This window comes from Lissotriton helveticus, chromosome 4_1 (genome assembly GCF_964261635.1).
Source record: "Lissotriton helveticus chromosome 4_1, aLisHel1.1, whole genome shotgun sequence".
Classification (NCBI taxonomy): Eukaryota; Metazoa; Chordata; class Amphibia; order Caudata; family Salamandridae; genus Lissotriton; species Lissotriton helveticus.
This window is the reverse complement of record NC_136063.1, coordinates 1,550,103,586-1,550,118,059: the sequence shown is the minus strand read 5'-3', so window position 1 is coordinate 1,550,118,059 and position 14,474 is coordinate 1,550,103,586. Positions and strand designations below refer to the sequence as shown.

The following is a 14,474-nucleotide window of genomic DNA, read 5'->3' as shown; positions in this document are numbered from 1 at the left end:
AACCAAAGAGGGACACTGGAGAACAAAAGATCAGTAAAAACAAATTGCAATTGGGTGAAACTATAACTCCCTCTATTATTCAAGTTACAACATTGGCCAGGTAAACACTGATGCTGATGTGTTGACTAACATTTCGTTTGCAACACAAGGAAATATGTTTTTGAATCAGCACGATAAAACTTACAATAGCTTATTGTCATGTTATAGCCTATTACATGTATGACGTATACAAGAATTCACTGGACGGTGTTTGCAGAATGAATGAAGGACATCCCCTAAGCAAGACATACGGGTATCTAATGCAAAAATCCAAAATACGCACATTCACGACTGTCTGGGCTGCTGTATCAGGCAGGTCCAACTTCAGTTGTTCACTCTTCATGAACAGTCAAACTCAATTCTGGATATGATTGAAGAAATAAAAGGATTTTTGATGTTCTTGTTTTCTGGTTCTCTTGAAGCCGTACTTATTTCTTAGCAAATGTCTTGTTTTGTATGAATTAAAGCTTCATTTGAAGACCAAAAGCGTGACTGTGGTAATAATTTTCGAACAATCAGAAGCCGCTTGCAGCTCTGTCTTCTCCAGCAAGCTGACTATTGGGCAGTGTCAATGCAGCGCAACCGGCCCCATCGCAGTCGACTTCCCACCTGAAGGGGTGAGGGGATGTCTAGACTTACCACCTGCTGCTCCGTGTCAACTCTGCCATCCAAGAGGCTATTTTGGGGCGATCAGTCACCCCAGGCAGCTTGCCAGTCAACAGTAGCTTGCCAGGATATTGAAGGGGAACAGGGTCGACCTCATGTCGATCAGAACTGGCAGACTCTCTGGCGGGTTGGTCGCCGCCCGCGAAGCAAGCCCCTGTCTCACTCTTGCTGCCTCACATTGGCCAGTCATCCACAAAGGCTTGTCTTTTTTCTCGCCTTGAGTCTCCAGGAAACTGTAGGAAAGTCCCTCACAGATGAGGGGCTGCTATGTGACCACCTTATCTGGGTATTTAGAGAATGTCCTGTGGCGCATAGTGACAGATTCCCTCGGCCAAGATGCGAGCCATTCAAGGCACGTCTGCCTTGTTTGGCAGTGCAGTCACCTTGTTTTCTGGCAGATATTGAAAAGTTGCCACTAAGAGTAAGGTTTTCATTTAAAATAATTCTGCATCTAATATTGTCATGTTTGATATTCAAGGCATGAAAAGTTGCACCGTTCTTCCCCTGCCACTACAGAGGACCTCATTTATAATTGTACAACGTAATCTTTTAGGACCTGAATTAGATCTTGAAGGATGGGTTACTCCATCACAACGGTGACAGATATCCCGTCCGCCAAAATATAAATCCCATTATATCATATGGAATTTATATTTTAGCGGATGGGATATCTGTCACCATTGTGATGGAGTAATCCATCCGTCTAGATCTAAATCAGGTCCTTTGTTTCAACTTGATGACAAGTTGGATTATATTGGCATGCTTTTATTCCTAAATATAGAATTTCATATCTTCAATTAAAATAGTAAGTTTGTTCAGAACATTTCCATCTGGATGTTCAGCATCGCTTAAAGTGAACTAATTCTTCTCTCAAAATTACTCATTTTCTATGATGCACCACAGGGTTCCTCACTCTCACGGGCCCTGTTTAATCCAGTCATTATTTTCATATTATGATTTTGCTAGATGGCAGTCCTAAACAATATGGCTCACAAAATAATTGTCTTAATGATCTTAAAACATTAATACTTAGTTATTAACCACAGTTAAACCTAGACCACAATCATCATGATCAATACTTGGAAGTCCTTGGGGAACATTGGTGGCTCAGGACAGTTTCACACATCTTTCAACAATGTGATGAGGAAAAGGCAAATGTTAAGAATCTAGAATATTTCTTGAGAATCATCTTTAAGAACCTCCAAGTGAGCTGTGTTTTAGAAACCATTTTCTTCCACCTGGCACAGGTGCTTCCACCATTAATGTTTAAGATGGTAGTGGGGGACAACATTAGTTTCTGCTTACATTATTCAAATTTTCTGTTTTTAAGGAGGGCCAAGGCCCAGTCCAGAAACACCCGCTTGCTCAAGTTCATGTGTTTACTAAAGCAATGTATCTACATCCTAGTACCATCTGAAATATTAAAGAAATTACAAACTACAAGAAAGGTCAGAACCTTCAACTGACGTTTAATAAGACCTACCTCTTATCATCTTTCGACTAGGTGGAGAAAAATATTTGTCAACTTTTTAATGTGCAAATGAAACTCATTACCTAACTCAACTAGAAAGACACTTCCCTAGCATATTGCAAACCAGTCTCTCTCTTTGAACACACTCTAAGAGTCACCAGAATGTATATAAAGGACTAAAGCAATTTATTGTGAAGTTTCATTCCTCTCCCCTTACCTCTAACTAATGGGCCTCACCAACTGAGCCTGGAGGCTACAGGATGGAAGGTATCCCCTCACCCCAGTTTTTTGGCTACTGCATTATATGGGTTGAAAAATGTTTATACCCTGAAAAGTCATACTTTTTTATATATTAATCTGGCTATACTATACACTTGCATATTTAACCTCTTCAATGCGCCCGTTGGCCAACGGCCGACGCGAGCACTACCTCCGTAGTGCTGCACACGTCCGTTGCCCCGCCCACTCAATAAAACCGCCGCACCTCGGCGGAATTGCTGCCGCGGTTAAGCGGTTAATGTTTTTACCAACTGTCGCTGGTAGCTGCTATTTTTGTTCTTTTGTTGCTACGACTTTCATTTTTGTTTTTTCATTTTGTGTTAAGTGTAAAGTGCTCTGGTGGTCTAGGGACATGTACCTGCTACATAAAACATAAAATATGCATCAATTAATTTTTTAATTTCGTGTGGTAAACCTGGTGGAAAAGCCAGATTTTATATGATCAACACCTGGCGCATTCAGCTTGATTATGGCCTCACCATATTGTGGAAACATATTTTTGCATTAAATGTTAAAATTCTGAGTAGAATTTGAGTGACCATTTTGCATGTCTGTGTTTTTCTCTTAATACTTCAACTTTCTTTTCCTCCTGCTCACGTACAGAGCTCCAATTTGGTGTTTGTACAGCAGGGACAATGGTACATAGATTTGTGGCACAGAGAATTTTTAAAAAAACGTTAAAAATACTTATGAACAGTAGTGGTCGGTAGTAGGTGTTTCTGTAGGGCGGTGATGTGGGCAGGGGGAGGGGCAGGGTGGGGGGAAATAATGTATGGATTACGGAGTTTTACAGGTAAGTAAACATTTAAATAAATAACACGATTTTCGTTGCGCGCACTGCATCACATTTTCGCGCTACTGCCTATGAAGCATTTTTAGTAGGTATCACCTAATGTTGTGTTGAAGTGGCTCTTTAGGCTTATTATAAGGGATCCATGTAGGGTAGTGTTTGTAGAAAGGTATTTTGTTAAACCGTGGGTCATGAGCATTTAACAGATGGATACCCTGAATTGTTGCTTAAACCATTTTGATGTACACATGGTCCTGGCATACCACCCAGCGCAACAGTACGGGGTGCTTTATGACTGCTAGAGATATACATTGGTTGTCCAATGAATTGATCTAATGGGGCGTTACACAAGGATATAGACACAGCTTATGATAGGCCATGACCATTGGTGTCTGGTGCTGAGCACACTACCTTGAAAGCTAGACGGGGTGACAATTACACATTATTTGATAGTGATAACTTCACTATTACTGATCCTGAATCGTAAATCTGGATCTCCACCTCTGTTCAGCACTAAGGTGCTCTCTAGCTAGGTTTGTGTAATACAAATATGTATACATACATGCATACAATGTAATTCTGTGAAAGAAACAGTGTTACACATTGGATATCATCTAGGAATGCTGCTTGCTTAGGACTTGCTTGCCCTAAAGTCCAACTAACATCCTAAGATATATTTTGGGCACATGATGGTTTCCTTAGGGGAAATGCAGCATGACTCATCTTCTCCCTAATCTTTGTATGGAAAGTGTGTAGTGTGGTTAATTTTATCTCTGTGTTACATAGATAATCTGAAAGTCAAGCTGAGATAAATACAGTGTTTATTTTGTGAAGTACAGAGTAATAAATAAGGACCCCACATGCAGTCTCTCCTCATGGATCAGATGCCCAACAAAAACTTAGCAACCGATGCAGGACATAAAGAATAAGGATCGTACACGCAGTCTGCCTTCATGCATCAGACTCACAGTGAAGACTGAGCAGCTGATGTGGGACAGCAGAACAGGCCATAAAGTGGTGCTTAAGATGAAACATAGCAGCTGAAATTAATTTAGTTTTGAAAAGTGAAATTGCTCCTCAAAGCAGGAGCTCCCTCGCTCATAACAAGTTCTTACAGGTACCGCATACTATATACATTACTTCAATGTCTTATGGTACATCACTCTGCTAGTTATTAAAACAGTTTCCTCTGTGTAAGGTTTCTTATTTATTAAATGCTTTTTGTGAAGGAGGTTATGGCTTATAAATGTATAATTCTTCTATGTATCATAAGGAAAGCTATAGCTGATGGCTACAATAGTAAATTGATTTTCCCTGGCATGAATAAATGCATCTGATATCATCCTGCTTAACGTTTAGGCAAATAAATTAATTGATGCCTCCCATCATTGTAATGGCTACCAATATAAAACATGTTAATTGCTACTTGTTATTTTTTAATACCATCTACCTAACAAGGTTTGATTCTGAAATTAATTATCCAGAAAATATTCAGATTCGCTCACTCCTCCAAAGTTTTAATGTTAAAGATATTTCTGCTGGAATGCAACACAGTCCTCAGCTAGATTATTCTAACAATAATTGTTGTATTTCTTTAGAGAATATTCAAGAAGTCATGCCTCTTTCAATGGGCTTTTACTCAGGTTGCATCCTCTTTTCAATGTGCATAATCAGCAATCCCTTTCACTGTAATGCCCTACTGATCTGCAATGACTGACTTAATAAGGGTCATGCCAGTTCTGCACAGAAGGAGATTTATTGAATATCAACCTCCACTCTTAAGGATTGAATTTTACATAAAACAGTGTTTCTGCTTTGATGTGGTAGTATAGTCATTCACAAAAAAGGGCCTCATATGATGCCATGTGGACGACAATGCGGTTTGGAACCACCTTACCTTACGTTGGCGGTTCCAACCACAGGATTAGGATTCGAAATCCCTCAATCTTCCATTTTTCAATGGAAGCTTGTGCGGCGGGTGGAAAAGGCCCACAGCACAAGCTTCCATTGAAAAATGGATGTTTGCAAACCGTGTGGCAGGAACCATGCAGTGCCTGCGACACAGTGTAGGGATGTTTAGGGGAGCACTTTAGGTGCCACCCAGGCTCTATAGCGGAGGTCAGAGGGGTTGGGGGCCCTGCTAGGGGTCCCCAAAGTCACTTTCTGACAGCATTTCCGTGTCAGAAAGGATGACATGTAAAGGCTGTCTGAAACCGACATTATAATACCAATGGCTGAGCCGAAGCTGGCTCTGATGTCATTCAAAGAAATTTTATTCCGCTGCTCGGAAGAGGAGCAGAGTCCCCCCACAGGTTCCCCTATGACCGCCATCCTCATAATATGGCGGTCAGAGGAAAGTCCTCCATGTTGGGCGGAAAGCCGCTGACAGACTGCCGGTGGCTTTCTGCCCGACATCCAAGTCGGTCCCTAATAAAGTGCTACTTTCACATTCGTCAGTGATAATACCTCAGTAGGCATTCCTTCATTTGTAAACCAATGAGTGCAAGCCCCCGAAGCTATGCTAGGTGAATACTGTCTTTCAAAAGAATCATCCAAAAATCTTCAAAGATTATGACATTGTCCAATCTGCTGACACCCTATCCTATAGCTCTTATTTTTACCTACTGCTTGACTCTGGGAATGTTTGCCTAATAATTAACATTTAGGTTTTAGAGGCCATAAAAGCAGCAGGTTTATCCACATCACTTGACCCTATACTTACAGCTAACTGTACGTGCTAAACCATCTTGTTTGCCTTAGACAAACATTTTTAGGTCCTCAAATTGTGTCAGGTGACTGAACACCCCTTTCACTGCATTTAACATGCAGTGGTTACATTTTGACTGAAAAAACAATGCTCGATCCAAACCCTTCTTCTCCAACCTTTTTCCTTCTTTCCTCGTCATCTCGCATGTGCCAACATTACTTTCTCCTGATTATATTAAACATTAGCCCCTCAAGTCCAAAACTCCCAATGTATAGGTTTTGATTTCTACTCTTACATGTACACTCTCCCTCACAGGATATGCTGTTTTTTTTAAATGTTTTTATTATGATGCTATTTGTGTCTGTTTTGTGTAAAGTTCCATTTTTCTTAGGAATGCAGTGCTTTAAAAAAATGAATACCAATAATAATAAAATTAATAATAATAATAACAATATTTATAATAAGACGAAGAATTATAATGAGTATTATTATTATTTTTATCATTGCTATTTTTACTATATAAATAACAATACTAATACAAATAAGAATAATGATTACTGTCCTTAATAATGTAGTATTATTAATAATAATATTAATAGTGATTATTAATATTCTTATTTTTATTGTTATCATTGTTGCTGTTTTGATGTTATTATCATTATTGGTATTATTATTATTGTTATTAACATTAACCTTATTAGCATTATTGCAATTGATCACCTGGTCTCAAAATTAGATTGGGAACCCTCAGCATTAAAACGGTTACAGCTTTAGACTTGACTTGGCACAGAATCCATCCGTGAAGAGCGGGCTCTCGATCACTCAACCATCCCTGTACTGTTGGACTCTCCTATAAAAATGACTACAGACTTCACTTCAACAGGTTAAAACACTGTTACACCATCTGGCGGCGCTAATGTGATTGCTCTCCAATCAATCACAACAAGAGAAAATGGGTCTATTCAGCCACTTGACTTCAGACTTCCTCTGTGCTTTTCTTTGTTTCTTCGCCTTCGATTCGATTTGTACCTGAGGCAGATAGTTTAATTCATCAAGAACTACCAGCTGGAACAGACCCTCTGCCCTGATAACACTCATTCCATTGTTTGAACTAATGTTCAAGGGATAAGACACTGCGAGCACAGATTTGTCAACCTTACACTTTACTGGATGTCTCAAAGAAATGAAAAGCTAGATGGGAAATAAATCAGCATTCCAACTTTCCAAGAGAAAAATGGAGGCCATGTGCTCCTGTTAGAACTTTATATAAAAGAGTCTGATTTATTTATTTATAACATGACTCCATTTTTTTTATTTTCTTTAATTATCACTCAGAGATCATTGGTGCAGAGCTAGAACATATTTTAAACTGCTTTCTTCTTATATTTGTTGCTTGAACTATGTACTCATAAGCGGGAAAATACTGGCTTTGGTGATTTTCTATAATTGTTGTACTAAGCGGGACAACAAAAGGCTGGTCATGCAGGCAGAAAACCAGCCAGGTAGCCACCCTAGTGATAATGAACAAAATATAGACATACTACACTTTGGCCTTTACCAGCTACCCAATTCCCAATGGCCTCCAGTTTCCTTCTATCTAGTCTGCCCGAAAGTTTAAAGTCTAGAAAGTAATCTTGCTGGGAAGCCTCATTTCATAACAGGGCCGCCATGCTATCAAGGCTTAACTACACCATCTCTTTTTATCTAGGCCTTCTAAGATAAACAATGCACTTTCAAAGCATCAGCCATCTTGACAAGGTAAACAATGATAAATTATCCCAAAAAAGAACAAAGATTGGTGGCAATGCATGCACACATGTGGATGCCCACGGTATTACTGTAGTGGTATTATTAATAGTATTCATACTACAGCTACTGCTGCTATTGGTATTATCTTATTGATCACAATATTCCAAATGACAGAATAAATAGTGAAGGTAAAAATTAAGGAGTAGGTATCGAATTAACACTTTGGAACAAATTCGTATTTAGCAAATTAGTTATGAATGTGCTTACTAACTTACATCTAAAATTAGTGCGATTAAATACATTCATTTATTTGTAGAATTATAAAGAGGAACTACTCAACACACCAGAGAGAAGTACTAATATGGTCTATATGGAGCATGGTATTGCAATATTGAAGTTTCGAAAATAATGCATGAAGTGACAGACTTCTTATTCAGTCAACTCAGGCACTCATTATGACTGACTATGTGGTTATTATCACATTCCCCACAATTTTCACAGGAACATTTTTCTGCACTTGATGGAACATCTTTCTGAACGCAGCAACCACCTCAAGTGCATCCAGCTCAACACCCGCTCCATCCACAGACACGCCGTGGAACTCTGGAACCTGCTCGACACAACATCACCAGACGTCGCCTTCTTCACGGAAACCTGGATGAACGCCTCCTCAGCACCCAACATCGCCATCGCCATCCCGGACGGATACAAGATCACCCGGAGGGACCGCGTCAATCAGACCGGAGGAGGCATCGCCATCATCCACAGGAACACCATCCGCATCACGACCAACACCGACGACACCCTCAGAGCCGCCGAACACCTGCACTTCCAGATCCACACCGACCCCAAGACCACCCTCAGAGGCACCCTCATCTACAGACCCCCAGGACCACGCACACAATTCAGCGAAGACATCGCCGACTTCATCAGCCCGCATGCCCTCCCCTCCGCTGACTACATCCTCCTCGGGGACCTCAACTTCCACCTGGAAAATAACAACGACTGCAACACCACCACCCTACTGGACAACCTCGCCAACCTCGGTCTCAAGCAGCTGGTGACCACCCCCACCCACTACGCCGGACACACGCTCGACCCCGTCTTCTCCTCCAGCAAGGACATTGCCTTCAGCCACGCCACCGGACTCCACTGGACGGACCACAGCTGCGTCCACTTTAGCTTCAAAAAGAACACGATCCACCACCACCAACAACAGGTTGCACGCAGAAGCTGGAACAAGATCACAGCCGACCAGCTCGCCGCATCCCTGAGCCAGGACCCACCCGCCAGCTCAGCGAACCCCAGCCAGGCCGCCAACAACCTCACGAGGTGGATCAGCAACTGCGCAGACGACCTCGCCCCACTGAGGACCCCGCCCAGCAGACCCGGCAGTAAGAAAGCACCATGGTTCACCGATGAACTCAAGAGCTCCAAGAAGAACTGCCGAGCCCTCGAGAGAGCCTGGCGCAAAGACCCAACACCAGACAACATGACCACCCTCAAGCTCGCCACCCGAAAACACCACCAACTGATCCACACCACCAAGAAAACCGCATTCAAGGAGCAACTAGACAACAACGCACACAACAGCAAGGAACTCTTCAACATCGTCAAAGAGCTCTCCAACCCCAGCGCCGGAAACAACGACATCACCCCATCGCAAGACCTCTGCAACTCCCTCGCCTCCTACTTCCACAACAAGATCGCAGAGACACACAACAGCTTCAGCACACAGCCAACGCTCCCCACGACCGCAACTGCGCCCCCCACCACCACCCTCCGCGCCTGGACCCCGATCAACACCGAAGAAACCCTACGCACGATAACCTCCATCCACTCCGGATCTCCAACCGACCCCTGCCCTCACCACGTTTTCAACAAGGCCGACTCCATCATCGCGCCCCACCTGCGGGACATCATCAACACCTCCTTCAACACCGCTACCTTCCCGGAGAGCTGGAAGCATGCCGAACTCAGCGCTCTACTGAAGAAACCATCAGCGGACCCCACCGAACTCAAATACTACCGCCCCATCTCGCTCCTCCCGTTTCCGGCCAAAGTCATCGAGAAGACCGTCAACAAGCAGCTGGCCGCCTTCCTCGAGACGAATGGATCCCTCGACCTCTCGCAGTCTGGCTTCCGGGCCAACCACAGCACCGAGACCACCCTCATCGCAGCCACTGACGACATCCGAGCCCTGCTCGACAATGGGGAAACAGCGGCCCTCATCCTCCTGGACCTCTCCGCGGCATTCAACACTGTCTGCCACCGCACCCTAGTACAGTGCCTCAGCAATATCGGAATCCAAGAGAAGGCACTAGAATGGATCACCTCCTTCCTCGCCGGTAGGACACAGAGAGTCCGCCTCCCCCGTACAGATCAGAGGCCACCGAAGTCATCTGCGGCATCCCCCAAGGTTCATCGCTCAGCCCCACCCTCTTCAATGTCTACATGAGACCCCTTGCGGCCATCGCACGCCAACACAACCTCAACATCATCTCTTACGCCGACGACACCCAGCTGATCCTCTCCCTCACCAACGACCCCGCCACCGCCAGAGCCAACCTACACGAAGGGATGAAAGACGTAGCCGAATGGATGATGAACACCCGCCTGAAACTGAACTCAGACAAGACGGAAGTACTCATGCTGGGATCGTCGCCCTCCGCCTGGGATGACTCCTGGTGGCTGCCTGCCCTGGGCAGCGCACCCAAACCAACGGACCACGCACGAAACCTGGGCTTCATCCTGGACTCCTCCCTCTCCATGACTAGACAAGTCAACGCCGTCTCCACGTCATGCTTCAACATCCTGCGCATGCTACGCAAGATCTTCCGGTGGATCCCCACCGAGACCAGGAAGACGGTCACCCAGGCCCTCGTCACCAGCCGACTGGACTACGGCAACTCCCTCTACGCCGGAACCACGGCCCAACTCCAGAAGAGACTCCAGCGGATCCAGAACGCCTCAGCAAGACTCATCCTGGACATCCCCCGACACAGCCACATCTCCGGACACCTGAGAGACCTGCACTGGCTCCCGATCAACAAGAGAATCACGTTCCGACTCCTCACCCACGCACACAAAGCCCTGCACAACCAAGGCCCAAGATACCTCAACAACCGCCTCAACTTCTACACTCCCACCCGCCAGCTTCGATCGACCAACCACGCCCTCGCCGCCGTCCCCCGCATCCGAAGAGCCACCACAGGAGGAAGGTCCTTCTCCTACCTGGCCGCCAAGACATGGAACTCCCTCCCCACCCACCTCCGCCTCACCCAAGACCACTTCGCCTTCAGGAAGCAGCTCAAGACCTGGCTGTTCGAGCAGTAGCGGATCCCCCCCCCCCCCAAGAGCCTTGAGACCCTCTGGGTGAGTAGCGCGCTATATAAATGCCTTGATTGATTGATTGATTGAACGTTACATTTCTCCCATATAAAAAAATGGCTGTATTTTTTCAGTTACAAATATGGCAGTATGTCTACCAAACGCTGGGCGCAAGATGCCTGCTGTGTGCAAACTCATCATTACTTTTTTTCCCATGTCAAAATATCCTCAAAAGCAGCAGGCACATCACTCCCAGTGTCAAACAGCCCACTGTACAACAGGAAAAAACAATCATTTGTGTAGATCTGAGGAATCCAAAGTGAAGAAACATGCCCCACAAAACATTCGGACTTAATTGGCATCAAGGCAATGTTCCCCCGAAATGCTTTTCTTCACTTCAAATTTCTTCCACCCAAAAGAAAATGACAGTATTTTTCAGCCACATACAGGGCACTATATTCACCAGCCACCAGGAGAAAGATGCCCATAAATATGACCCCTGAAGAGGGCGAAAACCATAATGAAGAGTTAACTTAATTATTAAGTTAACTTTTTTTTTTAAATAATGTTCTCCCATTTAAAAGCATTCAGAAATATTATTTTGTTCTCATGCACCAATACTGAGTTGAGAAGGACTAATTTTTAAGAGACACATATCTCAGTGTAGTGTAGAAATCCAGTCACAAAAGGTATATATATATATATATAAAAGGTATTTTAATTGATATAAAAGGAAAGATCATACAACGGGTGAGAGCCAGGGAAGCGATGTATCCAATCCTAAAACAGCTTCGCAACTGACTCATTCATTAGAATAAAACAGTACCTAACATTCCTACATTCCATACACGAGCTCTTAAAGCAATATAAGCAATATAACACTCAGTGCTTTAGATCTGAATCTCTGTGACACACATGGATCATAAATCTGAGTAGAACACTAGTCATTATCAGGCTCTGCTATCTGCAGCCTGATAATAATGTAAAATAAACATTGCCTTTCCTTAACTTTAAAAGGAAAACGCAACACTTATTACAGTTCTTAGTAAAAAATTAACCCAAGGCTAGAGACAACTGTGAGCTACTGGTAGCTCACGATTGACTGGTTGGAGACACCTGCTTTATTATAACAGGCACTACTTGTAATAGATGATTAATATTGCAGATTGTATACTTCGATCTGCATAGTATTACATTTTGATAGGTGCGATAATTACGGCATCCCCAGCCAGACTCATGGACACTAGGGTCCCTGTTTATACCCTGATTTGTGTCCCTCTTGCACCATGCAATGTGGTGCAAGACATGATGCAAACTTTAAGTGAGATTTGTGCAGGCACATATGACTTTGAGCGGCTCCAAAAATCTGGAGTATTGCAATGCAGCACCAAATCGCTGTCTTGTGTTACTCTGCTCTGGGTATGTGTTCCATGGGTCTTACGTTGGTGTTCTCAGGCAACTACCAATGTTTTGACAAACACCCAGATTTACAAGACCCTGTAAACATGGGAATGTGTCAAAAAGATACACCTCGCCAGGTGAGGCATAACAAGTAAACATATCTTTATTTCTCCTCGTTACTTCCTCTGTCCATTAGTACTGCATTCTGCAGCACAAATTGAAAGAGGAAAATGTCATGCCTCTCAGTATTGTTTTTGTGCAGGAAGGTGTCCTTTCCTGCGCAACAACAATTCTGAATGCAACACGGGCACCCGTGCACCATGGTGCAAGGTTGCCTGAGTTGGTGCTAAGCTGCCAAAAGGGTGCCAGTGCAGGTGGGAAAGTCAGGAATGCTTTGTGTGCCTTAAGTACAGCACATTACTGCCCTTTTCTAGAGACGTAGTGCAGCTCAGCAAGGTGACTTACTGCGCTGCACTGCATCACTATTCCATAAATGTGCCCCAAGGTGCATTAAGCAGTGAACAAGCTGGTTTACTTATTATTATTGGTAAAATAAACCAATACAATTCACAATATCATTTTCTATTTACTCTAAAGACGCCATTTATGCAGTATTGTTTAACTTCCTTCAGCTTTCTTCGACCAGTTTAAAATATGAAGTACCTGTGGATAAAGACCATAAAGATGTAAGCAAAACAAATGGTGTAGTCTTATTTGAACTATCTCACTGCCCTGTGTGCACTTGCATGAGACAATGGGTAATGCTCTGACAGCCAGAGTACACTAATAGCGTTCTCATTTTTTGAGGGAGGTCTGCAGACCCTTTACCTAAGTCCAGTGTGCGCTGCGCTGGCACAAATTGTATTTAACACAAGTAAGGAAGGTGCTTACTGTTCAAAAATAGGGGCTAGTCTGGGACTGCAAGCACCACCATGTTGTGAACTGAGTCTGGGGGCTGCATATTTAAGTCAGAGCTCTTTTAAAACAAACACACAATAAGACACATAGTTCTCTTCTTTTCTTTTAGCAAATAAATTAGAACATTGCAGTTCAGTTTTATGCAGAAGAGAAAGATAGATGTTGAAACATAAAACTTGTAAAGACTGCAATTTCTGGTTCTTCCTTTTTAAAAATACCAGGAAAATATGTTTATTGATTGCTTTCACCCATATTTAGAGTTTTGTGGACAGGGTACTTCATGGCATAGAATCAGCTAGCATTAGGTTTCAGTTGGTTGTGCCCCATTGGCTGCATTGATGGAAAGTCTTACTTTGACAGCATGATGGACACCTGGGGCCATATTTTTTGTCAAGTCACGTTGTGCAGCGCAGCAAGTCACCTTGCTGCGCAGCGTGACAGGGATAGGACAGGAATGTGCCATATTTAAGTCAATACGGGGCATTCCTGACTTTTCCCCTGTGCTCACAGTCTTTTGGCTGCCGATTGTCAACACAGGCAACCTGCATTGTAAGGATGATTGTATTTGTGCAGAAAGGTCCACCTTCCTGCACAAAAACAATCCCCTAAAGCTTTTTCATCTTTCAATGTGTGCTGCAGAATCAATCAATCAATCAATCAGGGGTTGGTAAAGCATGCTACTCACCCGTGAGGGTCTCAAGGTGCTGGGGAAGGGAAAGAGGGTTGGGGGCTGCTCCGGTCAGTCGAAAAGCCAGGTCTTAAGTGCCTGTTTGAAGGTTTGCAGGATTGGAGAGCATCTTATGTCTAATGGGAGAGAGTTCCAAGCTGTGGCTGCGGTGTAAGAGAAAGCTCTACCTCCAGCTCTGCTCCGGCGAACGTGGGGGACCTCTGCCAATGCAAGGTCGGCTGAGCTGAGGTTCCTTTTGGGAGCGTGGAAACTCATTTGGTTGTTGAGGTATTTGGGTCCAATGTTGTTGAGGGATTTTAAGGTGTGCGTGAGGAGTTTGTAGGTAACTCTCTTCTCCACGGGAAGCCAGTGGAGTTCATGCAGGTGTGGAGTCATGTGCTCGTGGCGTGGTAACCCTAGGATGAGCCTGGCGGGCGCGTTTTGACCGCAGAATGAA

The 14,474-nt window shown here is 43.8% G+C and overlaps 1 protein-coding gene across 3 annotated transcripts in view; it reads right to left on the bottom strand.

Annotated features, from left to right (window-relative positions):
* Window positions 1–14,474, bottom strand: part of ADCY1 (adenylate cyclase 1) — a 1,411,272-nt gene that overhangs the window by 1,288,806 nt on the left and 107,992 nt on the right. Inside the window, exon 2 of one of the 3 annotated variants that reach the window (XM_078685846.1) lies at window positions 12,473–12,490. The exons of the other annotated variants lie outside the window; for them this stretch is intronic. Within the exon in view, the coding sequence (XP_078541972.1) occupies window positions 12,473–12,490 (18 nt within the window). The remainder of the gene's footprint in view (window positions 1–12,472; window positions 12,491–14,474) is intronic. 3 annotated transcript variants of the gene reach the window in all.